At 53.2% G+C, this 27,288-nt stretch overlaps 3 protein-coding genes across 9 annotated transcripts; 1 reads left to right on the top strand and 2 right to left on the bottom strand.

Moving 5' to 3' along the window:
* The first annotated feature begins 188 nt into the window (after positions 1 to 188).
* BTC (betacellulin) lies at positions 189 to 5,644 on the top strand. Of its 4 annotated transcripts, XR_013950536.1 has the most exons (10): positions 189 to 346; positions 2,454 to 2,525; positions 2,719 to 2,836; positions 2,928 to 3,074; positions 3,291 to 3,398; positions 3,487 to 3,566; positions 4,360 to 4,514; positions 4,636 to 4,943; positions 5,094 to 5,168; positions 5,476 to 5,644. XR_013950536.1 is itself a non-coding variant. In XM_080590451.1 (6 exons), exons 1-5 carry the CDS (start codon positions 274 to 276, stop codon positions 3,394 to 3,396), a joined length of 516 nt encoding a protein of 171 aa, XP_080446577.1. In that variant the 5' UTR covers positions 189 to 273; the 3' UTR covers positions 3,397 to 3,398; positions 3,487 to 3,575. The 4 variants fall into 4 exon arrangements, 2 of the variants coding, with proteins under 2 accessions (XP_080446577.1, XP_080446578.1); XR_013950537.1 differs by having other exon boundaries at positions 4,360 to 5,644; XM_080590451.1 differs by lacking the exons at positions 4,360 to 4,514; positions 4,636 to 4,943; positions 5,094 to 5,168; positions 5,476 to 5,644 and having other exon boundaries at positions 3,487 to 3,575.
* Positions 5,645 to 6,879: 1,235 nt separating this feature from the next.
* On the bottom strand, positions 6,880 to 11,470 carry GSR (glutathione-disulfide reductase). 3 transcript variants are annotated; one of them, XM_080590427.1, is made up of 13 exons: positions 11,215 to 11,394; positions 10,721 to 10,747; positions 10,133 to 10,221; positions 9,780 to 9,849; positions 9,523 to 9,670; positions 9,367 to 9,421; positions 8,981 to 9,080; positions 8,477 to 8,563; positions 8,202 to 8,363; positions 7,893 to 8,004; positions 7,688 to 7,819; positions 7,446 to 7,579; positions 6,880 to 7,283 (listed from the first exon to the last, which is right to left on the bottom strand). In XM_080590427.1, exons 1-13 carry the CDS (start codon positions 11,341 to 11,343, stop codon positions 7,134 to 7,136), a joined length of 1,395 nt encoding a protein of 464 aa, XP_080446553.1. In that variant the 5' UTR covers positions 11,344 to 11,394; the 3' UTR covers positions 6,880 to 7,133. The 3 variants fall into 3 exon arrangements, with proteins under 3 accessions (XP_080446553.1, XP_080446554.1, XP_080446552.1); XM_080590428.1 differs by lacking the exon at positions 10,721 to 10,747 and having other exon boundaries at positions 10,133 to 10,242; positions 11,215 to 11,470; XM_080590426.1 differs by lacking the exons at positions 10,721 to 10,747; positions 11,215 to 11,394 and having other exon boundaries at positions 10,133 to 10,665.
* Positions 11,471 to 11,529: 59 nt separating this feature from the next.
* On the bottom strand, positions 11,530 to 24,874 carry PPP2CB (protein phosphatase 2 catalytic subunit beta). Of its 2 annotated transcripts, none has more exons than XM_080590440.1 (7): positions 24,741 to 24,874; positions 16,957 to 17,166; positions 16,521 to 16,694; positions 15,426 to 15,515; positions 13,710 to 13,871; positions 12,749 to 12,867; positions 11,530 to 12,123 (listed from the first exon to the last, which is right to left on the bottom strand). In XM_080590440.1, the coding sequence occupies exons 1-7, from the start codon at positions 24,840 to 24,842 to the stop codon at positions 12,051 to 12,053; spliced, it is 930 nt and encodes a 309-aa protein (XP_080446566.1). In that variant the 5' UTR covers positions 24,843 to 24,874; the 3' UTR covers positions 11,530 to 12,050. The 2 variants fall into 2 exon arrangements, with proteins under 2 accessions (XP_080446566.1, XP_080446567.1); XM_080590441.1 differs by lacking the exon at positions 24,741 to 24,874 and adding an exon at positions 19,412 to 19,433.
* Positions 24,875 to 27,288: the final 2,414 nt, after the last annotated feature.

Genomic DNA, 27,288 nt, shown 5'->3' with positions numbered 1-27,288 from the left:
CTCGGGAGGGTGCGAAGGGTCCCGTCCCCTCCCCGCTTCCCCGCAGCCCCCGATGAGGGGCCGCTGGGGAAACCCTCGCCATTGGGACCCCACCCGTGGGTTTCCACGCCGCGGGGGGGAAGAGGAGGAGGAGGAGGAGGAGGAGGAGGAGGAGGAGGGCAGAGGGAATGGGTGGCGGTGCTGGCAGCGGCCGCCCCCGTCCCGCCCCGTCCCGTCCCGCCCCGCCGCGGCCGCCGGGCACCGGGCACCGGGCAGGAGGAGGCTGCGGCGCCCATGGAAGCGGCGGCGGCCCCGGTGCCGGGCGGCGGCCCCGGTCCCCTGCTGCTCTGCCTGGCCCTCGCCTCCGGTAAGCGGCGGCAGCGGGGCGGCGAGGGGGGGGCCTGCCCCGTTACGGGGCTCGCATGGTCCTGGAGAGGGGTCCCCGCACCCTGAGCCCGCCCGGGTTGCTCCCGTCCCGTCCCGTCCCGTCCCGTCCCGTCCCGTCCCGGTGCTCGCCGTGCCCAGCCCGGTGTCCCGCACGCCTGTCCCGATGCCATCTCCGGTCCCATCCCCCGTGCCCCGCGGTGTCCCCATGTCCTGTCCTGGTGGTCCCCGGTTGCGCCCGGCCGTGGGCGAGGGCTGCGCTCGGCTCTGAATCCCTCGGGACTGAGCGGGGCACTTCTGTCACCTGCGCTGGGACCCTGCCCGCGGGTAGCCTTGTTGCCATTGGACGTGTGGACAGACGTGTGGACAGACGTGTGGATGTGTTGCGCTGTCCCAGGCAGCAGCAGGGATGGAGGATGCGGGCACAGCGAGCACCTCTCCAACAGGCGCACGCGTTGGCGCAGGAACGGGCGTCTTCCCGCTGCGGGTTCTGGCTCTTTGAGCACTAAAAGTGCACAAAATGGGAAGGTCCCACCTCGGAGCGCTCCTTCCCACCTCTGGACGGGAGCAGCCCGGGCTCAGCCCTTTGGTGGGGCTGGTGTCACGCTCTGCCCAACCCGCACCCGCCCGGGGAATGGTGCCCGACCTGTTTTGGGGCTGCGGTGCCCGGCACGGGGCGGATGGAGAGCATCAGATCCAGCGCCGGGAGCCGCCGATGGGCAGGCTGAGACCCAGGTTTTGGGGACCCCGCAGTGCCACCAGCACCCGCAGCATCCCCGGTGCCACCACCCCGCTGAGGGGAGGCTGCCGGAGGGAGGCCACAGGGGCCTCGTGGAGGGCGGCTGCGGCAGCTGTTTGCAATAAGGCCGGGGGAACTGCCCTGCTGGGGAGCTTCCCGCGCTGAGCCGCACGCTTGGGGTGAAGTCAGCCCACAGCTGGTGCCGGGGGGCCCGCCCTGGCCTCGTCCCTTCTGCTGGAGGCAGCGCAGGCTGAGCCCCGCTCCCTTGGCGCCCGGTCGCTCAAAGCGTGCTGCTGCGCCAGCGGTGCCTATATATAGCCAGGAGGGACACGGGTGCTGGAAAAGGCTCCAACACCAGCCAGGGGACACGGGAGGCTGCCCACGCTGCCACCCCGCTCGCTGGTGGCCCTCCCAGGCTTGCCCCTCGTGGGGAGGCTGTGCTGGCCTAGCAGGACGTCGCGCCCACGCCAGCTCTTCCCCACGGGACAGGGACGTGCCCGCTGTGCCGCGCAGCACCGTGCCGTGCCACCCCACGGGAGACACCCGGCCCCGCCGGCAGGACCCGTCCCCAGCTCGGCCCCACGCCGCGGAGCCGTGCTGAGTCAGTGCTGGTATGCCGGCGATCCGGTTACCGCGCCGCTGCCTGCGAACGTCCCAGGGCGCCCCTTTCCTGGCTGGAGCCCGCAAAGTGCCAGACCCAGGGCACTTGCCTCGGCTGGGCTCCCTGACAGACGTCCCACGTCCTGCTGCGGCAGCAGTGTCACAGCGGGGGCTTGGCATGGTGGCACGCGAAGCCTCCAGGTGCTCGTTTGCAGCACGGCCACCTCCCCGCTCCTGCTGCCAGCATGTTTTTTAGACACCGAGGCTCTTCCAAAGGGGCCGCTTGGCTGCGGCGTCCATCCCTGCCTGGGTCTCCACCGGCTGCCCCTGTGTTCCCCAAGCCCGTGCCAACGGCACGAAGGGGATGGGGTGGTGGCAGGAGGGTGGCTGGTGGCATGTGGTACCACGATGCCACCTGGCCAGGCACCTGCGGACAGGGAGCAGCTTCCCTTCCCTTCCCTTCCCTTCCCTTCCCTTCCCTTCCCTTCCCTTCCCTTCCCTTCCCTTCCCTTCCCTTCCCTTCCCTTCCCTTCCCTTCCCTTCCCTTCCCTTCCCTTCCCTTCCCTTCCCTTCCCTTCCCTTCCCTTCCCTTCCCTTCCCTTCCCTTCCCTTCCCTTCCCTTCCCTTCCCTTCCCTTCCCTTCCCTTCCCTTCCCTTCCCTCCCAGGGAAAAGCTGACGACGATGATGCTTTAGAGGGAAGGGGGTCCCCTCCCTGTGCCACTCCCCTGAGCCATGCCTCCTCCTCTCCAGGCCTGGCTCTTTTCAGCTGCGTGGGCGCCGACGCCAACGTGACCGAGGGGCTGCCCTGCGAGGGCTGTGCAGGTAACAGGGGGGCGGCCAGCGGCGCGGATGCCAGCGGTGTTTTGTCTGGCGCACCGCTTATCAGCGCCGTGTCCCCGAGCCGGCAGCAGCCAAGGACACGTGCTGGCGGCCTGCCTGGCTCAGGCTTACCACGGTTTGGGGAGCATCTCGGGGCGCTGCCACCCCCGGGGCCACCCTGTGCTCATTCCCGCAGGTAACGTGACGCAGCTGCGGCGGCGGGGCCACTTCTCCCGGTGCCCCGAGGAGTACCGGCACTACTGCGTCAAGGGCAGGTGCCGCTTCCTCGTGGCCGAGGCAGCACCGGCTTGCGTGTAAGTCCTGGTGGAGAGGGCCCGGTGGCGCAGGGGGACAATGTGAGGTGGTGTTGGGACTCCTATCCTTGTCCCCTGTGCCACGGGGCAGGTGCGAACGGGGCTACACGGGGGCGCGGTGCGAGCGGGTGGACATCTTCTACCTGCGGGGCGACCGGGGCCAGATCGTGGTTATCTCCCTCATCGCCGGCATTGTCATCCTCGTCGTCTTCATCGTCTGCACCTGCCTCTGCGCACAGTACGTGGGCACGGGGCGCGGGGATGGGAGGAGCGGGAGTGGTGTTTGAGGGCACTGGGGCATCGCCACGGGGCTGGGAGCCATCCACAGCCCCATCCACAGCTTCCATGGGGTGGGATGAGAGGAGTGGGGAGGGCAACAGTGTGGCAGGCCCCGTGGTGATGCCTCATCCTGATTATTTTTTTAATTATTACCACCCCCCCCCCCAAAAAAAAGCCACTGTCGGAAGCAGCGCAGGAAGAGGAAGGAAGAGGAGATGGAGACGCTGAGCAAGAACCTGCCCTCCAAAAGCGAGGACGTGCTGGAGACAGACGTCGCATGAAGGTGTGGGGGGCTGCGGGGGGTCGATGGGGACCTCCCCACCCCCTTTTTGGGGGGCTCTGACAGCTCCCCTGCTCTCCTCTCCCCGCAGCGGCTGCAGGAACCTGCAGGCGGGTCCCAGCGCCGGCCGGAGGGGCGAGGGGTCGCACTTGTCACGGTGCTAATAAAAGGGTGACCGAACGCCTGCGCCTGTCTGCGTGTTGCAAAGGGGACGCGCTCCCTACCAGTGACCCCCACCCCACCCCCGCTACCTGTGACCCTGTTAATTACCAGTGACACCCCTTCTCAACCCCCCCCCCCCCCCCCGCAACCCCATTTTCTGGGAGTTTCAGCTCAAACTCCTCCTTTTAAGTAAAAAACATGCTCCTGCAGGCACAGGGGCCCTGCACATGCGGCCACTTCAGGGTTTGCACCCCGGCTCCTGCCATCCTCCGAGTCCCATCGCTGGCACCAGCTGGACCCAGGCAGCTCCTGCAGCTTCTTTGCTTATGGTTCCTCACCAGGGATTTGCCAGTGCCAGCGGTGCCACAGGGCTGTGCTTGCTGGCACATGGAAGTGCTCGACCCCGGGGAGGAGCAGGGTCCTGGGGGAGGCTGGTGGGGAGGAGACACGTGGTGGGTGCCAGGGGCAGCTGCGGGTGGCAGCAGGGCCCTTGGCTTCTGGTGGCTGTCCTGGGTCTGGTCTGGGTGCCACAGTCCCTGTGGGCACCACCTGCCCTGTGCCTCGTGGCTCCACTCGTGGCTGGGGACAGCCCGGCTCTGCACCTCGGGGAGCGCAGCTCCTGCCCCGACACCTCCAGCTCCAGGTAACTGCAGCCCATGGTTGTTGAAACAGCCCAGGCTTTAGGCAAGATCATAAATCAATTGGTGTTGTAATATGAACATTGAAAGTCACCGTTGTACGCTGTATGGATACTGTCTAACTAGTTTGCAATTACTGATTAGTTAGCCCTGGACTTCTCCAGCTCATTTGCAGCTCCAGCTTGTGGATGTCTCCAGGCCTGGAAGTCTCCTGGACATCTCCAGCTCATTGCACCTCCAGTTCATTTGCACCTCTGGCTCTGTTTTGGCTCCAGCTCATGACAGTGTCCTTGTAAAAACAACCTGGGCTTTAGACAAGGTTGTAAAACAATCACCGACAGAACTTGAATGTTAATATTGAATGTCGTAGTTGTACACTGCATAGACACTAATTAGTTTGTATGTACTGATTAAATGGCCCTGGACATCTCATACCTCAGGGATATCCCCAGCCCTGGATGCCTCCAGAGACACCTCCTGCTCATTGTGGCGTCGACTCATACACACCTCCAGCTCGTGACAGCTCATGCTTGTTGCAACAGTCTGGGGTTTAGACAAGGTTGTACATCAATCACTGTCATAACTTTAATACTGCATGTTGTAGTCGTGCAGTGTGAATTGAAGTATGGAGTAGTCTGTGTTTCTGGATCCCCTGGCCCCTGTGTCTGCGATCCATGGATGCCTCCAGTCCCCAATGTCTCCTGGATGTTTCCAGCTCCCCATGGCTCCAGCTCACTTCTGACCCCAGGTAATTAAGGCTCATGCTTGTTAAGACAGCCTGGACTTTTCACAAGGTTGTAAATCAATTGGTGTTGTAATTTGAATATTAATATTGAATGTCACTGTTGTGCATTTTATAGATATTGGCTAATTTAGTTTGTATTTATTGATTAATTAGCCCTGGACATCTCCAGCTTGCCACCTCTCCGGTTCATGCGCAGCTTATGGACATCTCCAGCACTTAAAGCTCTGGGTAATTATGGCTTGTGCCTGTTAAAACAATCTGAGCTTCAGACAAGGTCACCAATCAATCATTGTCATAGCTTGAGTATTATTATTGAATGTCGTAGTTGTTCATTGTAAAACTATTGACTAATTTAGTTTGTATTTATTTATTTATTAGTTCTGGATGTCTCAAACTCATTATAGTACATAATTGTTACTATGATCTGGGCTTTATACAAGGTCATAAATCAATCACTGTCATAATTTGAATATTGCATGCTGCAGTTGCGTGTTTTAATTTATAGACTATTCAGTTTGTATTTATCATTCCTTAGCCCTGGGCATCTCCATCTCCCCGTCTGCAGCTCACGGCTCCCTCCAGCCCTCGAAGTCTCCCGGATGCCTCCAGCTCCAATTATCCAAATATCGTACAAATATCGCACAATCAAGCCGGTAACCATTCTGCACGCTGTACCAACACTGAATAAAGCTGAGTCTGACAAGTGCCGTTTCGTCCACAACGGAGGCTGTCTGCTGCACGCCGGCACCCTGGGCTTCAGACAGCCGCCCCCAGCCCACCCCTGCCTCCCGGCCCCACACAGCCGGCCTGGCCCCGGGCTTTAGCCCCCGGCCCCCCCCCCGGCTCCACCGGCGGCGCCCCGGCACCGGCGGCTCCAACCCCCCTCGGACCGCGACGGAGAAGGGAAGATGGCGGCCGCGGGGCCCCGCCCCGCGCAGGCGCCCAGGGCTGTGTATACGTGTAATGGCGGCGCCGTGTGGGGCCCGTTAGTCGAGGGGGAAGCTGAGCCCCGTGTGCTTGGCGTCGGTGGGCTTCACGGGGCTGTCCCGGTTCCTCTGGTGGCAGCCCTTCCCTCTGCCGTGCCACCCGTGCTGCTCAGCCTGGCGTCGTCCGCCAGCTTGCAGAGGGTGTGCTCAGTCCCGCTGCCCGTGGGGTTAATAAAGATAATAAACAGCACTGGTCCCAGGGCAGACCCCGACGGAGGGGGTGACTTGGTCTCCACCACAACACTGAGCCGTGGACCAAAACTCCTTGGATGCAACCATCCTGCCCATTTCTTGTCCATTTAATAGTCCATCCGTTAAATCTGTCTCTCTCTTAGCAGGGATGTTGGATGGGACCATGCCAAAGACCTCACAGAAGGCCAGGTAGGTGACACCAGTAGCTCTTCCCATGTCCACCAGCACAGTCACTCCGTGGTTGAAGGCTACCAGGTTGGTCAGGCACCAATGTCCGTGCTGAAGTCATGCTGGCTGGCTCAGGGCAGTGGTACAGTCCCCATCTCTGGAGGGATTTAAGAGATGTGGAGATGGGGCTAAGGGAGCTGGCTTAGTGATGGGAATCAGTAGGTCAGACTGGTGGTTGGACTTGATGATTTTGGAGGTCTTCTCCAACCTAGGTGATTCTATGATTCTAATCTCCACTCTGCCCTCCATACATCCTTCCAGGAGGATCTGTTCCATCGTGTCATTGGGCAGAGAGGTGAGGCTGACTGCTCGGTGGTTTCCAGGGTCCTCCTTTTCACACTTTTCAACAACACGTGTGATGTTCCCCTATTATGGGACTTAGGTCCTTCATCATCCCCTGTCTGGGCCCAGTGGACATGGTTCTGGCTCCCTGCCCTTGTCCCCTTGGGCTGGGACAATGCCCCAGAGCCTACTCCTGCCACACGCAGCTCAGCACAGCATGGGATCGTAACTATTAGGCGCAAGGCAGAGGCTTTCCAGCATCACTGCATTTATTTTCCACTTTAAATCATGCCACGCTGATTCTACTGATGCAGGGCTCTCTGAGCACCTGGCTGATATTTAGGCAATTTTTAAGACATGAAAAAAAATTTCCCTACTACCCAGGAAAATTTCTCTGAGAGAAGGAGATGACATTTGCTCATGTGATTGGTTTGCATAGAGGAGGTAGTGCCAAGAGGTGGCAGCTGGCTCCTTTGCCTTAGCTGCCACCAGTCCGTCCCATGTTTCAGCGCATCGTCACCAGCTCCTCTGCTGAAGTAGGGTGAATGGCAACTGTGTTGTCAAAGTCGGCCTTGGTGGCTCCCATTTTGATGGCCACGGCGAAGCCCTGCAGCATTTCATCGCAGCCCAGGCCTTGCATGTGCAGCCCCACCACCTTCCAGGAAGAAGCAAGAGGTCAGGCTCGGGGCAAGGCACACGTGCCACCACCACTAGTGGCCCACCATGCGGACAGCCAGTGGTGTTCCCAGCAGTGAGGTCCTCACCAGGGGCCCTCACATCCCCCTGGGCAAGGACACCCCTGTCCCCCTCCACACACCTTCTCCTCCTTGCCGGCACACACCAGCTTCATCACGCACTTCACCTTCCTCTGGGTGACTGCGTGGTACAAGGGGGTGAAGGACGTGGTGTAGATCTTCACATTGTCCTTCCCATGTGCAAAGATGGCTTCATCTGCCAACAAAAGGCACCGTGCATCGGTTTCCCCAGCCTGTTTCTCCACACAAGCACTGGAAGTGACTTAACGCCTGCAGGCCTCCCAGCAGCTCATTCCACCCTTACCTTCGGTGAGGCCCACGGTCCCAATGGGTGGGTGGCTGAAGACGACAGTGGGGATGTTGCTGTAGTCCAGATGGGCATCCCGCTGGCCCCCAAAGAGCCGGATCGCCAGCTTCCTCCCAGCCGCAATGGCCACTGTGGAGACGCACAAGGAGCCTGAGACCCGGACTGGCTGGAGAACAAGGGGATGAGGGGCACCAGCACGCACCTGGGGTGAGGAGGGCTCTGCCGCAGACGTCTCCAACAGCATAGACTCCCTTCCTGGAGGTGTTCTGGAACTTGTCCACCACCACGTGGCCCCGAGCATCCACCTCAACGCCCTGCCAGGAGAACACAATCTGTGTTAGCACTTGGGACCCTGTGGTCCTCACAGTGACCTCAAGGTCTCTGGATGGAGGAACCGAGTCCAGCAGAGATGTGCCACGCTTTTCATGGTTCCACATGGCTCTGAGAAGCTCTGCCCATGCAGCCCAAAGATGGTGATGCCCAAGGGGAAGGACACATGTTCCCATCTCACCACACGATCCAGGCACAGGTCCTTTGAGTTTGGCTCCCGCCCGACGGCCCACAGAAGGCAGTCCACATCCCGGATCACCTCCATCGTTGGCTTGTGGCCAGGTGCTGAGGACGTCACCGTCACCTCCAGCAAGCCACTGGGGGACTTGGTGACAGCCTGGACCTGTGGGAGCAACCATAGGCCATGGTGAGAAGGTGCTGGCAGGTTTGGTGTGCAGACACCCTCGCCTGGGGTGCTGCCCTGCTGACCCGCATGTCCCCAGCAAGGGCCCATACCCGTGAGTGCTTCCAGACTTCGACCCCGGTGTTCTCCAGCTCCTGAGTGCAGTTTGTGCTGATCAGCGAGTCAAACGTCCTTAGGACCTGGGCAGGGACCACGCACCCTCTGAGATGATGGACTGCATGCTGGGGCACTGCCCGACAGCCCCATCCGCCCACATCCCCCTTCTGCCTGCACTCTTGCCCCACTCAGCCACAGGTAAGTGATGCTTCCACTTGATAACAAAGCTCTCCTTTGTTTACTGCTCTGTTTTTTTTTAATATAATAATTATCTTTCTTTCTTCAGGCCGTGACTCAACATGGGGCTCAGGGAAGCAGGTGCCCTGGCACGCTCTGCTGCAGAAATTCTCTGCACGCACTGTGGCTGCCGGGACGGGCTCGGCAGCACGCCTCTGCTCTGCCTCCTGCCCAGAGCCTCCCTGCCTGCCCCACCGCAGATCTGCAGCTGCCTGGGATGCAGCGATGACGGGAGGCACTGTGGGGCCAGCCAGCGGTGGTACCTTATCCCGACGGATCAGCAAGGAGGACTTGGATCCCAGCGTGGAAAGGATCCCCGCGATTTCCACCGCGATGTACCCTGCGCCAACGATCACGCTGCGCCTGCAGAGAAGCAACGATGCCATACGTGTGCATTTGGAGCCTGACAAGCATGTGCACCGAAAGCCTGGCAGCTTCTCCTGTGCCCAAGCTAAGGACAGAGGCCCTGAGCAGCTCATTTTGGGTGCCACAGCAGTGGAAGCCTTGCCAAACGGCAGCCTGCGCAACACCTCAGAGCACAGCCAAGAAGCCCTGGGTGACCACCGGCAGGAGCTCTGGATAAGCCACTGATTAGCGGCTCCACCTCCTCGCTCCATCCCCGGGCAGGCAGGGGGACACCCCACCTTACCTGGGCAGCTCCTCCAGCTCGAAGAACCCATCGCTGGTTATGCCCAGGCTGGCTCCTGCAAAGCAGCGCAGTAGTTTTACCACAGATGGGCTCTCCACAACCCCGCAGCCACATCGCTTGCTTTCGCAGCACCACTCGTGCCGTGCGGGGACTCACCGGGAACCTCGCTGTCCGGGGGGACCGACGGGAACCCGCCCGTCGCGATGAGGATGTGAGGAGCTGTGTACTTTTTACCGTTGACTTCGATGGTGGGCTCCGGATCGGCGGTGAACTTGCCATAGCCGTGGATGATGTCAATGCGAGCCTGTGGGAGGAGCAGCAGGGAGCCCAGTTGTTGCATTAGCAGCAGATATATACAGAAGGCACATAGAAGGGACTGCTTCCAGGCCAGCAGGGAATAAGAGTGCCCCCACCTTGTTTAAGTTATTTTCATAGATCTCGTTCAGGCGTCTCACGTAAGCATCGCGCTTCTCTTTAATGGTTCTGGAACAAAGTGGAAGTTTATCACGGCTGCCAACTAACAAAGCCACTGAGCTCAGCTGAAATGCTCTATCCCCTCAGTACGTGGCAAACGAGCCACAAAATAAACCAGCCTCGAGTTACGCAGCAGGCAGGCGCCATCCCGCTGACGCTTGTGCTGCTGCCTGCCTTCCCTGCTGAGGCTGGCAGCCCACTCCCGTCTTCTGGGGAGCCCTTCCCCAAGCTCCAGCCCCTTGTCCCCCTCCATGTAACCGCCGCCATGTGGGTGAAGCCACCACCACCTCACCTCCAGTTAAACCTGACGCCGGACGTCTCGAAGCCATAATCGGGGTGGTCGTGGATGAACTCAGCATGCACGGCAGCGTTCCACATCACCTGCTCGCACAGAGCCACGGCCTGCTCAGCGCCCCTGCGCCTCGGGACGTGCCCGTTGCGCCAGGCAGGCTGGCGAGGTTTCAGGAAAACCACAAACGCCGTGGGGCCCCCGAGGCCTGTCGCAGCAAGCACCCGGCCTCCGCGCGAAGGCGATGAGGCTCCCGCTGCCTCCTGAGCAGCCCTTTGCACGCGAGGTGATAAAGCCTGGCTGTGCTGGCTTTGTGCCACCAGGTTTTTAGCCCAGCTGCACATGTGCTGCGCTTCCTGATGCCTTGCCTCTGCCCAGGTCAGGCCAAAGGACACGGGTCCGGGCGCCCCGGTTGCTCAACACTTTCCAAGCCCTGCTTCCTCCCCACACCCTCCTCCCTGCCGGCTGCGTCCCAGCAATTCCTGGCATTTCGCTCAGGAAGAAACCCCAGGCACCGGGGTCTGTGCCCAGACCCACAACAAACCCAGGGCAGGCAACACGTTACAAACAACCACAAAAGCACCCGCTCACCTTTTTTGGCACACATCCAACATTGACCTGCAAGGGAAGAAGAGCGAGTCTCAGTGCAGCACCTAATTTCTGTGAGGTGATGCTCCGGAGAGCACCTGCCCAGGGCCAGCAGCAAACGCAGCACCCCTCCGTGCCCTGCCAGGCAGAGGCAGCGCACTCCTGTCTGCAGCCAAGCGTGGAGCCTTGAGGCCTTGTGGTTTATTCGTAGCCCTTCACTTCCTTGAGGGAGAATACGGAAGGTGCGCAGTGCTCGCCTGTAAGGTAGCGGCTCTGACTGGATCCACCGAGAGCTCGCCGTTTGCTGGCGCTTTCCCACATTTGGGGAGGGGGAAGCGTGAGGCTGGCGTCTCCCCGGCTTGCTCTGACAGCGGCACCTCGTCCTCCTCCCCTCTACGGACACGTCCTCCCCGCCACCCAAGTTAGCCCAGGCGAGGGATGACTCCGGTGGGACAGCTCCCCCCGGCCCCGCGGGGGCCCCCCTGTCCCCGACTCACGCAGGTGCCCCCCAGGCGGTGTGGCTCCACCAGGGCGACGCGGGCACCCAGCTCTGCGGCTCGGCGAGCCCCGGCCAGCCCGCCCGAGCCACCTCCCAGCACCAGCAGCTCGTAGGCGGCCGCCGCCATGGCTCGGCTCAGCACAGCTCAGCACAGCTCAGCACCGCCCCCGGCCCGCCCCCCAGAGCGCAGCACCGCGGATCGGGCTGAGAAGGGCGAGTTCATCACTCGGGTACAGCGAGCGGGTGGCAAAGGGCTTCCGTGACAAGCAACATGGAGTGGGGGCAGAGAAACGGGAGCGACACAGAACAGGAATCGAGCTAAAAAGGGAACGCTTTATTCCGGGTTATGACAACGTACTCCCAAAAGCAGGAATTGCTTCCTTTCTCCAGTTCGGCCCATCGTCTTTCAATAAAATAAACAGTGGGGGGGCAGGGGGGAGGGGGTAAGAAGTTAGTGTGCATTTCCCTTAAAAATAAACTCCAAAACGCTAATTCATGCCAGTTAAACACTAGAACTAAAAATTTACAAATAAGCGTAAAAGGAGATGGAAGTGTTAGAGTTACCTTTTCTTCTCTGAACAGTCCAGGAAAAAAAAAAAAAGACTACAAATACAGCAGGCAAACTGACTGTTGGACTGATTGGTACAGGATATATAGTGTTGTAAGGAATTCAGTCTCAAGTTGTGCTAAATGTTCTTCATCCTCAGTATGGCACATTTTGGTCCATGATAGGGATTGTAATTGAGACGAACCCTGATTTCGTACAGAAACACGTAAATATTGTTGCTTTTTAAAATGTCGGGTGTATTTCCTTCTACAAAGGTTAGGAGAGGTTTACAGGAAGTAGTCTGGGGTACGACGGGTAACATGAGGCTCTCCACGACGAGGTGCTGGGTCAAACTGAAGGCTGTGGAAAGAAAAAGGGGTCATTTCCCTGCCTCCACACAAGGCAGTTTTCAATACCACAAACACAAGACTCACCCTCCTGCTGCTATCATTTTATTTTCCCAGTGGCTTCTGCGTGAGGTGTCCCAGACCTCCCGCCACCCCAAATCTAAATATGGAGGACATATGAGGTCCTAAAACAAATGACCAGCAGAGGCAAGCTCAGCCACCAGTAGAAATGCTACTCGCAGAGGGAACATCGCCTGGCCGGCAGTGCTTCAGCAGCCCACTGCTGCTTTCACAGGAGGTCAGCCAAATGCAAAATTCAGAATCTCACCAACCTTTACAAAGGTTAGTGCTAACAAAAAAAAAAAAAAAAAAAAAAAAGAAGAATGCAAAAGGTCCAAAGTTTCAGAGCCAGGAAAGAGAGAAAAAGAAGCACCTGAGAAAAGCTTTTAAGAACCCAACTTGCTACTTTTTTTTTTTCCCCCCTCAATACCTTCTTGCAGATAGACCATAGCCTGTTAAAACCAGAGTGGTTTAAGCTTGCTTTTCATGAAAGAACCCCCTTGGAAAGGATCAGACTTTCCTCACAGTCCACAATGGTTAGGCAGGAAGAGAGAACAGCTCAAAGCCAGGTTACTCACAAGGAATATTTTAAAGTGTCATCTAGTTCCATGATAGCAGCCTGGTTCCCACAACGGTAACAGTAATTGGGCGCACTGAAAATGGTAACCACATTTCGGTCGTGGCACCAGTTATAACCCTGCCAGAGAAAAAGAGAGGTCTCTGTTAAACCTCGACCCTCAGTCCATCTGAATTTCCTCTTACCACCTGAAATGTTTTGAGGCATTTGTGAAACACTTTCTTCTCTGTATTTTCAACTGACTTGACTTTCATCTTAACATTCCATTTCCAAAAAGCACTCCTCAGCATGAACAAGCTGTGTTTACCTGGATTTAACAGTTTCAGCCATTCACAGAGAGAAGATAGCTGTGTGCCACTTGTGGATTTATTCATTTTGCATGCAAGTTACAGATCATGCAAGAAGGAAAGCTAGAGATTTTAGATAAGCCCTCAGGCTTCGTTCACCACAAACGAGAATTTGCCAGTTCACCTGCGAGGGACACAGCTACCTCCAGGATCTACTTGAACTGGATTTAAAAATAAACCTGCTCCACTGACCCACCTGGCATTTTTCCACCGAGACATACAAGAATAGCCTATCAACAGCCCAAATTAGGGCTTAATCCATGCCGTATCTGAGCGCTGTGTGTTATAGGACAGTGTGTTTAACATACCAGCAGTCTAAGTAGAGCAGTCAGTGTAAGGAGATTATAGCTTCCACAAATGGGGTATGGCGGGGTCTCTTCGGCAATGTGTTTGAAGAAGGGGAGGTAGAACACCCCCCTATTTACACAGCAGGTCAAAGCTCATCAGTTTACACTGCTTGTTGCCTTCACATGATTAAAATCCCTCTTAGGTATTTACCTGCTTAGCCTTCAGATGTCAGCTTATGCAAACCCATCAGCAGATCTCACAACGTAGACAAGAATTTTCATCTACCTTCATTTTTTAGCTTCGTCTACCAGAAAGTGCTTGCCCTACCTCCATTACGAGTTGATGAGCACGGGAAACCAGTGTAAGACCATTGGCATGGTTAAATGTTTCGGAAATGTCTTGCCCAAATGTGTAGCCAGCACCACGTGGAGATATACCCCAGCCACCACGATCATCTGGATCCGACCATAACAGATCACACATTGGACCCTTGAAAAAGATAAGCTTCTTCGTTAGCTTTCCTTTTGCTAGCAAGATGGTTATAAAAAGGCACTTCTAAAACACAGTTAATTTACAGTAAAAAGACTGCCTGCATGTTCTTCTCTGCACAAGCCACACACGTTTATCTGACATACCTCACATCATCACGCTCACTGAATCAAACATCCTCTCACAAGACATGAATATGCACACAGCTGAGAAAGGAGCCCATGCCACCAGAAAACCGTTCCACCTCCTCCTCCATGCACACCATTTACCATCTCAGACCTGCAAAGGCATGGAGAGCAGATCCGATACTTGCTCCTGACTCTCGCGGTGTAATAAAGGCCATGTGAGAAAGTACGCGAGTCCAAGGATGCACAAAGGGTTCATTAGTGCCAGCCAATTTGCAATAGATTAAAGGAATGGAAATGACCCGCATGAGGTTGTGAACTGTTCAAGAGATTGATGGTAAATCTTCAGCAGCCTTTCTGGCAGGGTACTAAGCATTTCATTTCATCTCCTGAACTGTTGATTGTTGGACTTTACAAATTCAAAAATACCCCGGTATACATCTAACAGGCACAAATGAAGCTCAGTGGCTTTTCTTGCTGAGCTATTTAGAAGCTATGGGGCAGAAAGAACTCTCCAGTCCTTATCCAAGCCCGCTGCTGTCTCCCACCCACTGATCCCAGCTATGTGGCAGAGATCACACATGGAGGTCCTCAGGAAAGTCAGATTTCAGCAAACATATGCAGTGTAAGACTGTGGAAGCCCCGGAGCAAGAAAACAATCATTTTATCTCTCTACAGTCAGAAGCCCCACCAGGCAGCCTCCTAATTCTGGGAGCAATTCAGACAGCTTATTTCAGGTTTTTTGAAGGCTTAGGAAGACCTTGCTGCGTTGTTCTTGCTCCTGTACCCACATCATCTCAGGATGAGCAATTTGTTTTCATCAGAGGGTAAATAAGACTGTTTGCAAGCTCCAACCACCCAAACAAAGCAGAGTTATTTGCAAGCCTAGGAGCTCAGAAGGTGGTTTCTTTGGTCCAGCTGGCACCCCCTGGCTGCTCCACGCAGGACTCCTGTACATCAGCATATCCCACAGGCCCCTTCTGACTTTGTCAGGTCCCCAGAAAAACAGGGTAACAACAAACAAGGTGAAATAACACAGAAAGAGCTGGCTGGGTAGGAGGGGTGGTGACATGACAAAGTTTCACATGGTGGCGGTTGGTTCACAAGGAAGTCTGCAATGAGGCTGAAGGCAGCAGGCACTTTCCCCTGCCAATACAACTCTGAGTCAGCACGACAGTTGAGAAAATCTGTGTTTCTGCAAAAAACAGCTGTGAAAACCCCACAGCTCTCCTTTTACAGACTGCTACAATCAAAGCACATTGACTTGGATGCGTTTTGCCCAAATGAATGTTCATCTGCTCTAGCTCTTATGGAGGCAATAATCCGCTGTGTAACAGTGTCTCACTGTGCAAATGGATTTCCACATGACTACGTATTTGCATTTTCAGCAAACATATCTAAAATCACAATGGATCTCCTTTCCTATTACCTCATGTGGAACTTCCTGCAGGCGGTCCAGAGCCCTGATATGATCCAGTGTATCTATGGATGGAGAGAGGCCACCGTGGAGACAGAATATCTACGGCAGGAAAAAAGGAATAATCCGTTCAATGCATCTGTGCCGTGAAGACTCATCTCAGAAATAGCTGGTTTTAACTTTATTATTCTTTTACAATTACAGTGGCCTCACCCTCGCAGCAGAGAAACCAGATTTAATTCCCACAGATGGAAACAAAACCAAAAGGGTGCACATTGCATACCAATATCAGAGCTACAAAGATAACATGCCTTCAGTTTCAAGACTAGCTTGACTCATAGCAATACCTCGACTCACACAACACATCACAAGATGAGTCCCAATTGTCAGGGAGTCCTTTCAAATAAACCCTACCTGCATTCCTTCAGCAGCAGGTGCCAAGGCGTTGCTGCTCCATCAACCTCTGTTACTACCCTACCAAATTCTTCCCAAAATCCACAGTAAATACACTGGCTTTAAAGTAATTCTGGACACATACTAAGAGAGCTTGTTTGAGACTGTTCGTGTACGGGTCAGACCACACAGCCTGTGCTGCACTAATGTGAGAAAAATCTCAAATAATTTTCTTCAGACAGGATCTTCTGTGAAGCTGTTTTATTCGCGATTGCAATGGCGGGCGTCCTGTCAATCAGGAGTGCATTTTAGTAAACAAATCATAACCTTTTATTCTCTATTACCCAACGCCTGATCACCTCCCCTGTTTCCTCACTGGCTGAGTACTACAGGTTCACAAGCTACTCGACGCTCCTCTATACCATATATGTACAATTTTTATTTTCTCCTTTAATTTCTCCTTTCTTATGTTTTGAGAACTTGTGATCTTTGTTTTACCATTCTCACACTGCTCATCCTGTTTTTCTCAAGCTTCTACTTTATTTTGGAACAGTGAGGCCTTCTACTGTCCACTTACCTACTTAGCATTTCTCCTTGTTATGACTACACAACTACCTTGGAATACAGAAAATTAGTTCTCTACTGCAAAAACACAACTTTGTTTCTCATACTAAGAAACAGGCAGTTTTCCTTATTCAAGGCAAAAAAGCTTACCTGGCCATCTACTAGAGCTGTAAGCGGGAGATAATCAAACAGATCTGTGAAATACTTCCAGACATTGGCATTGCCATACTTCCGCAGACATTCATCATAAAAGCCATACACCTGTGTAATTTGTCTGCTTTCATGGTTTCCCCTCAGTATTGTAATGCGTTTTGGGTAACGCACCTATCGACAACAACAAAAAATAACACAACCAACTTTTAACGCAGGAATTGGACAATGAGTACAGAAAGAAATACTAAGAAGAGGTTTCAAGCAGCAGGTAAGCGCTGAGCTCTGTTACATAAAGCATGTTGCATTAACACATTCAACTTATATCCGTCGAGCTCAAGCCAACTGCAATGTCAATGAGGGGAGCAATTCTTTCACACCTCCCAAAACCACAAGTTTGTCCAAGGTTATCATAAAAAATGCTATCCAGCCATACCTTTAATGCTACTAGTAGAGTCACTGTTTCCACCGAGTAATAGCCTCTGTCCACGTAGTCTCCCATGAACAGGTAATTTGTGTCTGGCGACTTCCCACCGATTCGAAAGAGTTCCATAAGGTCATGGAATTGGCCGTGGACATCCCCACAGACGGTGACCGGGCAACGTACCTCTTGCACATTTGATTCTTTCGTAAGAATTTCTTTAGCCTAGCAAGAAAAAATAAACACAGAGCAAAAACATAGGAAGCTCTTTCACAGGCAGGTGCAGAAGTTATTCCACTGCGTTTGCACGGGAAATTCAATTTCCCTCTGGTGGCTCCCTTCCAGATGACCACCGGAAAAACAGCTTGTTGAATAAGCAAAGACAAAGGGCACGTTACAAATCACTGTGCAAGATGAGTAATTTTGCTCCTTTGAGGCCAGGTCATGTAGATTTTATTGTTTATTGGCACACTGAGGTATAAAGTCAAAGAAATAAATTTTCTTCTTTCTCAGCCTGAAATTAAGGAGTGTGAACTTCAAGACACGTGCTGCATATGACTTCCATCACTGATGGGGTTCATCGACAAATCCTCTCCAATCATTTCTGAAGACTAATTGTCTTCTGAACACAGCAAGACGAAGCATTATTCCAGTAACTTCCATCAGCACCACAGGCAGACATCACCCTAAACACAACTTTTTGTTTTTGAAACATACCGGTCCTTTGACAGATTTCTCCATCTACATGTTCAAGAGAGCTCACCTCAAGCACGTGAGCTACGGCAGCACTCGGCACTCTAGTCTGACTGCCAACGTCAAGTGCTACTCAGCCTCACAATGCCTAGAATTTTTTACCTCGAAAACCACAGCTGAATCACTGGCCAGCTCGCGTCCTGTCAGCACGGGTTCGGTGTGAGAGCTGCGTGAAGAGGGGTCAGTCAATAATCTTGCTGTCCGGGCAGAAATACCAGAGGAGACCGTGCAAATCACCACCCAAGCAGCTACTATGATTTTTTGAGCAACTTGATTTGCAAAAGCACACGTAAAGCTAGATGCTATTTCATCCCTGCACTTGTTGTAAAACCATGACCTCCTAGACTTCCTTGAGATGCCAGATGACTTACAACGATGCACTTACGCTCGGGCTCCCTCCAGCCACCCCTCAGGCTGACTACCACCCCAGCTGCTCAGCTGATCGCTCTCCATCCCACGCAGCCGCCTGGAACCCCACGCGTCGCCACCTTCGCTGGCAGCAAGCTTCAGCAGCTCCTCTGCCAGCACTGACAGCTGCTCCTCACTGCCTTCCTCCTCTGGCATCCCTCACACTTCCCCCCGTTGCCGCACACCCAGAAAGCAAGCGTGCTGTCCCAAGGCCAGGATTTCGCAGAAGCAGGTCTGCGCCATGGAAACAGCACTGCGAGCAGCACGCCTGCTCCCTATCGACAGAGCCAGCCCGTCATGCGAGCAGAGCCAATGCGAAGAACGGCTGCACGTGACAAAGCAGCTCGCCTGGCACACGAGCTGGGCAGTGCTACGGCACCAGGCGAGCTGCGCGGCGAGCACCAGTGCCCCAGCCCTCCGAAAACTCCATCTCCTTTGAGAGGGGCTGACTTCTTCTCGCTGAAGCCATTGAGGGAAGCAAATGTTCCTAAAGTTACCTTCACTACCCTGGCACAGAAGCTCACTGCATAAGTGAGAGGCACTTCTCTAGCCCAGGGGGCTTTCTGCCTGCCAGACTTGCCATCCTCTTCCAAGCACAACAGTTTAAGAAATTTTTCTGACAGCAGGTCACATACAAGTGGAAGAGCAAACTCAGAAGCAATTTAAACCTACGGAGCTACCATCAGCTTCCCCAGTCATAACCAGCTGGCAACAAAAAGACCACAGATGGAGGGAAGGCATCCCTGGATTTAGTCATCTCTTTCCCTGCATCCAGCGGTTCCTAGGCTAAATTACATGGCTGTAATTAGCAGATCTGCATTACCTTATTATGGTTATCAAATACACATTTGTTTTGCTGCCTCCAGCTCATCAGCTGATGTAGATCAGAGCTCCAGGCACAAGTGAGGCACAAGGAGCACCCGCAGGCCGGCTCCCTCAGATCTGGACCAGAGGGATGGATGAAGGATGACCATGCAGAACAGCCACCCGCAGGTGATGATCGGACAATTCCCCCAGTCCCTGCACTTCGGATGATCTAGGTCCCACCTGCCGCTACCAGGAAGGAGCTGATTACTGAGGACATCCCCCACAAGCTCCCCAAGTACGCCCGCCTTCACACTGTTGCTCTTCACGGTCAGTTGCCCAGACTCTTCTAAGCAAAGCGTATATTCAGAAAGAGTGAGTAAATCCCAGGCAGCCAAGGGCTCGAGCAGCACCCAGCGTGCCACTTGCACAGAACGTAACCCGAGGGATGTGACCCTGACCCTCACAGGCATCCTACACCCACAGCCAGTGATGTGGAGTTTACCTTGCAGCTCTACAGGGACTGGAAACTGCTTAACGTGTTGCATCTGAGTGCAGCAGCCCTACTGGAATTCTCCCTGTTCACGTCTTTAAAAGCACCTTCAATGCCTCTCGAGAGCTTCTACCCTCTGTGAGAGAAGGATACAAAACACAGTCACAAAACATTTGCTCAGCGTGTTCCGACATATGTTGCATGAAGCAAGAGACAGGGTTTCACTGCAAACTGGAGTGAACTTAACCACAAAAGGTGTTAGGTGTTCTCTGCCTTTTCGTATCATGCATGCTGCTCCTTTCCCGGCTGCGTAAGAACAAGCAGACTTACTTGAAGCTTCTGGGAAAGAGATGCGGGTCACAACGCACACTCACCAGTGTCTCAACCACACACGTAGAGGAAAGGCAGCACGCAGGGAGCAGAGAAGAGCTCCTCTTGCACAGTACTGCATCAAACAGGCTCCTGTTAAATGCGTTTTAGGAAGGCGGGCTAGCACAACTCCTGAAATGTGGGTTACTAGGAGCATCTAGAAGTTTCCCTTCGGGGCAGAGGAGGAGCTGTTAGCCGAAGAGCAGCAGCTTCTTAAGCTGCCTACCAGCTGTTACTGGTTAGCCTGTTTTAGCTTACTATGTGGACGTACACACACATGAAAAATAAAGTTTGTCATTTTAACGCTGCAGAGATGGTTCAAATCAGGCTTGGGAGCCGAGCTGACCACATGAGATCGTCCTCACGTGATTGTCTAAGGCAGAACAAGACCTTTAAAATCTTAAGCATCATTAAAAACATCCCAGCAAAGCTGCAATTAATCAGCGCGCTCTGCTCGCACATTTCACTGTGCAGGGCTAAGACTACAGCAAAAAGGCTTAAAGTAATAAGAGCACGTTACAAAGCAAGGAAAGGAAGAAGCTGATGCAAGGAAAGCTGCCCTGCTCGACTGTCCTTTACTTACTTATGATGGCTGTTAAATAACTGTTAAAGTCATATTTTAGCTTCGTTTGTTTTAGACAATGGCGATTAACACATCAACTTCCTAAGCCCGTTCCCTTTGTTTTGAATGAAAAACACCCGCCCGGGTCACAATGAAAAGGAGGAGCTTTTAGCTATTTTTATCAAGTAAGCCTCCATTAAGCACAGTATTTACAACATCCATGCTCAGAATTACTCTGAAGAGTCCATGATTTTTGTTAGCTGTGAGCCTGTCAATCACCTTAGCTCCACTCCTGCCCAGTTTCAGACTCTGCAGACAGGGACGCGAGCCTGCACGCTGTCCCACCCTCAACCTGCATGGAGGGAGCCTGCAGGACGCACGCCCCCATATGTTACTGCATCATCCCCACAGGAGGAAACCGAGCTGTCTCGGGGCTTGAGCACAACCCCTTCATGCGCTGCTCCGAAAGCAGAGACGCTACGCGGGCTCTGAGACTACCATCAGGATCACCAGGAGACTAATCCCTCGGCGAGAGACTTAACGATAAATCCACATCAAGTACTTTGCTGTTCAGATTTGTCTACCAGGCTGTGTAGGCTGACTCCATCGGTGAGGGGATTAATGTCCGACCAGGAGGCAGATTTTCAGCTTCAGGCTTTCCCTAGAGAACAACAGAGACCCCAGGCACCCGATTAGCACGCGAGATCCTTCAAGAGCACAGAGACTCGGCTCCTTCTGGAAGATTCATCGACTGCATCACCATCTCAGTTTGATTTTTAAGAGGCCCTTACTTCAAGAAACAGAGAAACCAGCTATGGAGTTTCACATCGAAAATTCGTCAGCTGTGATCAATCAAACTACTGTGTCAACAGGCACGCTGAGGATGGAAAGTCTCGCAGGATTTGCCCCAGGAACAAGAACCAGTCGGATTCTCCCCAAACGAGAGGGGAGCTGGAACGGGGGAGCTGCCCTCCAACAGCAAGGCAGCAGAGGACACCCCAAGAGTGACACCAAGCACCAACGGGAGGCACATTCCTGAAGCGATCCGGGCCAGCGTACCCTAGGATGAACTCCATTGCTGGAGAGATGAAATACTGCTGGCCACGACTCAATGCAACACTCAGATGGCTTGAACAGCATCCAGGATGCTACTTGGCTTCATCTCTCGCACTAATTCCACCAATTAGTGCAGAAGAGCCTACGAGCTCATTCTAGCGAGATTATTCTTGGGTGAAATGATCTCGGAGGGCAGAAGCATCGCAGATACGTGCCAGTATCAGCAGTGCTCCCCGGAGCACCAACTGGCTCCTGCTGCTTGGTTTGAAGAATCGGTGTACAGTCACCATTCAACAACCGGATGAGAAACGCAAGTCTTCATTAGCGATTAGAGTCCTTCTCCTCCCACCCCTTCACAACACAAAGCTCCCAATCTGCTCACTGCAACAAGTCCGCAGCCCCCTCTTAAACATACAAAGACCAAGGATGGAAGAAAAAGGAAGCTAAAGAGATGGTTGTTTGACTGTGTTTAATTTAAGAAACAGCCTTTTACTTGCTTTCCTTTATGCCCCATCTTATTACTTCAATGAAGAACTGTTTTCTTTCACTGTAAGTCAGACGGCTCTCAACTCTTCGCTGACTTGAACCCTAAATCGAAAGAATTTAAAGCTTACCGTGTCCGAACTTGGAAGTGCTTCCTACGGAGCAAATCCACCTCCCTGGCCCTTTAGCCTGGCTCTAGGGGTCCGAAGTGCAGGTTCCAAGGGGCAGCAGTACCCCTGCAAGTTCACAGGCAGCTCAGCAAGCGCTACCCTCCCACCAGGACCCAAGTGCAGAAGCTCAAAGCTAGCAGCACGGATACAAACCTGCCACTGCACCCGATGAAGCATCCAAGACAGAACTCAATAGACTTTTCACTGGCTATTTAATAGGAGCTGAAAAAGGTTTTAACAACCTTCTTCTGCAAAGAGAGTCTACCACGATGAAGCTAAGCAGCGTGAGACGCAAGATATCTGATGCCCATTCTCCTAACATGCTGGAACATTTCTCATGCCTACAAGCTCCAGTAGTGGTAATTGTTTGTCCTTCTATTATCATTTAAATGCCAGAATGATTTTAGTTAGCTTTCACTTTAAAGACCAGCAGAACAGGAAACAAGTGTTTTCATGTTGTCTTCAGATGACGTCTTGATTATCTGCATACGGAATATATGATGGATTAGCTGCCAAAACTATGTTGTAATCAGGCAGGTGAGTTTACAGTGATTTTGCAGGTGCAAATTTCAAGAACTTTCTAATTTTCATACCCTCCATGAGCCTAGCTGTCTCCAATCTTTTCCTCAATTGCTGTCCATTAGGCCAGCAATTAAACCAAGAACAACCCACACAAGTAAGTCTGGGACATTCCCAGCCCCCCCCCCCCCCTTCACATAAACCTTTCAGTTTTGTTTTTAAATTACCAAAGTCTTTCACAGATTTAAACCCAAGGCAAGAGGTACTATTGTGTTTAACCTCTTCTAAATTAGTCATGTAAAAGGGAGTACTCAGAAACATGAAAGTTGGTAAAGGTTTCCCCGATCATTATCTCAGGGACACCAAATATGCTTTCAGGCAGCGCTGCTTCACACCAACAGCAAGACCACATAACACAGAGCTCCCCTCCCATACCACCTAAACCATACAACCAGTCCTCAAAAGCCTAAGAATAAGCCAAGTAAGACCACCACATTTACTTCACACCCAAGCCATTTTGAACAGCTATCAGCATCCTTCCTGAAAAGCCATGTGCTGTGATAGCTTGCATTTGTATCAAAGGAAACCCACTGTGCCCAAAGGCTCTGGCTCCTACCTGCTATTTGGATGGCTGACACCCCCCTCACCTGCACTCTCAACATGGCACGCCAAGCTCCCTACTTTTTGTGCGACCATTGACATGCAGCCACGGTCTGCTAGCAGTATCCCTCAGCTTTGGAAAATACAGCAGCCACAGCTCCTTAATCAACAAGGGTGCCAGAGAAGGGAAATGTGTTCTTTTTAACAGCATGCGTGTTAGAACAGCAGTTCCGAACCAGCAAAGCTGGGAGCGAGGCACAGAACGCACTAATAAATTCTTTCAGGCTTATTAGCTGGACTTGACACAAGAGACTGCACAGCCACAATGAGCTCTTGCTTGCTCTTCAAGACATCTACTCCTCAAGCGACTGCTGTTGCTTCCTGCTGCAGCACCAGCCCTCCTCACCACAAGTCCCTCAGAGCTGACACAGCTCTGCAAGCAGAGAAAAAGCCTTTAAAGCAAATGGACAGTCCCAGCATGGGTAAAAAAAACAAAAAAGGGAACAGGATAAAGGAAACAGAGATTGGAAGGCCCAGCTAGGAAGTCAGGACTGCTGGCAAAAGCATTTGCCAGGAAGCCACAGCCTGGAGTCCTAGAGCATCTCCCTGCCTGTGACATCCAAACAGCTCCCATCTTTCCAAAGAGTACCCCTGGCACGTTACGGGGTGGCCGTGTGGACCCTTTCTGCTGTTCAAAGACCTGAGAAAAGGAAATACCTGCGTCTTCTGAAAGCTGGCATCAAGGTGTTCAGTCACTGGCCAAAACGCATTGCCAAGAAGGAGCATCAGAAAAGATGATTTGCTTCTGAGAAAACCGAGCAAGATGCACAAGTAACAGCATGACAACGCCAACCTCGCCATAAGCGACGTGATGCTAAAGGGAACGCTGAGCTAACTGCTCTACCTCCTGTGCCTGACAGCTATTAGCTGGTCTGGGAAAGGAAGCAAAGAGGTTCTCTGGACTGTCTGGTGCGTGGCAGTGGTCTCTGTTGGTTGCTGAGATAGGAAGCAAACAGAAAGGACAATCTTTGCTACCATATTGTGAAGAAGCCTACTTCAATTCTTCAGTCTTGTCACGTTATCTAAGTCCAAAGAAAACCCTAACTTTGTCATAGATTGCAGAACTGAGGGAGCATTCACACACAGGCATTTAACTTATAAAGAAAAATCCATCATGACTTGCCTCCTGACAGGCAAAAAAGGCTCTTTAACAGCGTGCACCGAACGCACCCAACCAGCGATCCGCCAAAGGCCTGTCCCAACCAGAACCACGTCCTTCTCCCAGCCGTTCCCTGCTCTTTACCCCTCCAGCAGCGTGCAAGCCCGGTCAGGTCAGCAGCACGACTTCCCCACCACCCCGGCCCTGCTCGGCCCCTCGTCAGGTGCCCGCAGCCCTCCTCCCGGCGTCGGGGGATTCAGGGCCGCCGTCTCAGCGCCCCTCGCTCCCCTTCCCCCCCCCACGCCCCCATTTTCGGCCCCTTTGGCCTCAGCTGCTCCCTCCCTCCCTCCCTCCCTCCCTCCCGCCCGCCCGCCCGCCCGCCCCAACCTCCAGCCGCCCCCGCCGCAGCCCTGCCCCGCTCACCTCCTCGCAGAGGCTGCGGACCTGGCTCTCGCTCAGCTGCCGGCACTCGTTGAGCTGCTCGATCCACTGGTCCAGCTCCTTGGTGAACCCCTTCTCCTCCATGGCGGCGGCGCTGCCCGCCGGGGGCCGGGGCCGCGGCCTGCTCGGCTCCCCGTAATGGCGGCCCCCCCGGCGCTGCGCACTTCCGGCCCGCCGCCCCCTAATGGCGCCGCCCCGGCATAGCACCGCCCTGTCATGGTGGCCGCCCCGTCATGGTGGCTGATCGCATGGCGAGAGGCCCCAGCGGGGAGCCCCCGGCGCTGAGCACGGCCTGTCGCACGCTGGTCCGTGCTCCCCGAAGAACAGCGAGCATCGTCGTGAGGGCTTCGTCCCTATGCCGGGTGCCTGAGGAGCACGGCAGGCGCCGTCACGCTGTCACAAAACCTTGGTGGCATGTGGGGGTGTAATAAAAGCTTTCTATAATCCTGTCACTGTGCACGCGTTATTAATCTGCCTCACCATGCTCCTCTGAAATGTTGTGGAGTAGCGCATTAAGCCTACCATCTGTAGGCTGTCCCCAGTAAGGATTTAACCACATCATGTATGCTACAGCATCCATATGTTGCATCATACTATACGAGGGCATTTAAAATTAGCATGCATGTGCAATGATGTACCTAAAAGTCTTCTCCCAACATCTGCCTGCAGGCTGGCGCTTTATCCATCTCACAGCCAGCTCTAAATCGCTACCAAAGTGTGAATATTTCTATGTACTGCAGCATACCAAAATCCTTCCCGGATCTTCTGTGTCTTTTAGGCACGAGTTTCTGCGTTTTCGTCCTGCCTAACAATGCTGATACATAATTTCCTCCATTCCCACAGGGTAAAACGACCAGGCTTGCTAGACTTCTCTTTCCCTGAGGTGAATTTGGAAATCAAAGGGTTCAAAACATCTTGTACCTTTAGTGAACTTTCCAACCTAAAACACATTTAGCAAAGTAAAAGGGAGCAATATATAAAAAATATTATTTTTTAATTACTCTTAAAGATCCTTTGCCATTTCCGTATCCACAAAAGACACCTTCCGGGAGCTGTTCACATCACCCATTTAGAGCAAAGAGCTTTTAGCTTGGAAAACCCAGCCAAGAGACTGTTTGGGGACTTATTCTCCATCTCGACGGGTTCACTCTGCACAGAAATGGAAATCTCAGTGTGGTATGAAGGTACACACTGACACGCTGGTAGCTGGGTATCCTCTTTGCCCTGAGCCAATGCCAAGAAATGACAAAGAGAAAAACTCTGTAATTTTGTAAGTATTTGAGGCCTAACGTTAAGCTCTGTGCTCTTAATCCTGCAGTTATTTCAAAGCAACCTTACAGAACTCAGGTTCCCTGATTTTCCAATTTTCATACACTTGGGTGTTTTGCTTGGTCATGTCTTTTCAGAAGGTTATTTTTAACAGGATTGCCCGCATCTGTGGCACTGCAGAGAACTTGGCAGTCCTGTGATGAAGTTTCAAACCATCAGCCTGGAAGTGGGCTCCTGGGCTGCTGGACCACGACACTTTCCATCTGAGAGCTACGTAGGGATAGCACGCAGTGCATGCACTCCAGAACAAAAGTGATGCCCATGCTAAAAATGGTGAAAGGGGCTTCTCCAAAATGACAAAAAAAAAAAAAAAAAAAAAAGCACATTTCAGGTCTCAGGTGACACAGCACTAAAGCAAATGCTGAGTCATTTTTATTTATGTCTCCTTAGTTGGCCAAGTTTTCAAGGTTTCCTCATTTTTTAATAAAAGGAAACAAAATTAGAAGATATAAAGAGTGTGTCAAATAACTCCCTGTGAGAAACAGCAGGTGTTCTGGGGCTTGCAGTATGGTCAGATTACAAATTCACTGGTTGCTACCAAGGTGCGGTACGTAAACTACATCATTATCCTAAGTTTTGGAGTATAAACAACTATTTGTAACTGTTTGCCAACCCCCTTCTATCCCTGTAAATGGAGACATACATTTACATACCCATATGTATTTACACATACTCTTTGGAGATAAGTCTCTATTTACCGATTCATCAACACCAATAAAGTGTTTAATATGAAAAGCCTAAAGCTTGAATAGATACATCCCTCTTGGCTCCCTACAAGGAACCGAGAGGTTTTTCAGGTGTCCATCCCAGATGGCAGGTCCTCTCTCTCACCTCCATGAAGGACCAGCAAAATCCTGCCCCTACAGCTGCTGCATTGAACTGGCTTTGGAGTGCCCGGTCCTGTTGAGCTGCTGGATTCAGGATCATGACTACTTCAATGTAGGTCTCAACAGCTTCAGACTTCAAGGTGACGGCACTGAAACTGCCCTTCCTCACTGCGCCTACCACGTTTTCCTCAGTGATCAAAACAGTGCTGACATCTTTCTGCAAAATCTGGCCTCTTGTGACAGCTCAGAACATCTGCCTCATGCAGCTCACACACCATGTTGTGCAGCGTGTCACTTTTCAGCCCTGTGGCCATGTGTCCCTCACTGAGCTCAGGCAGGGCCTCTTGGCTGGCTCTGCTCCTTCTCAGTGTCTT

This window comes from Anser brachyrhynchus (genome assembly GCF_964034855.1).
Source record: "Anser brachyrhynchus genome assembly, chromosome: 4".
NCBI lineage: Eukaryota > Metazoa > Chordata > Aves > Anseriformes > Anatidae > Anser > Anser brachyrhynchus.
The sequence above is the reverse complement of the archived record's forward strand: the minus strand, read 5'-3'. Positions and strand labels throughout refer to the sequence as shown.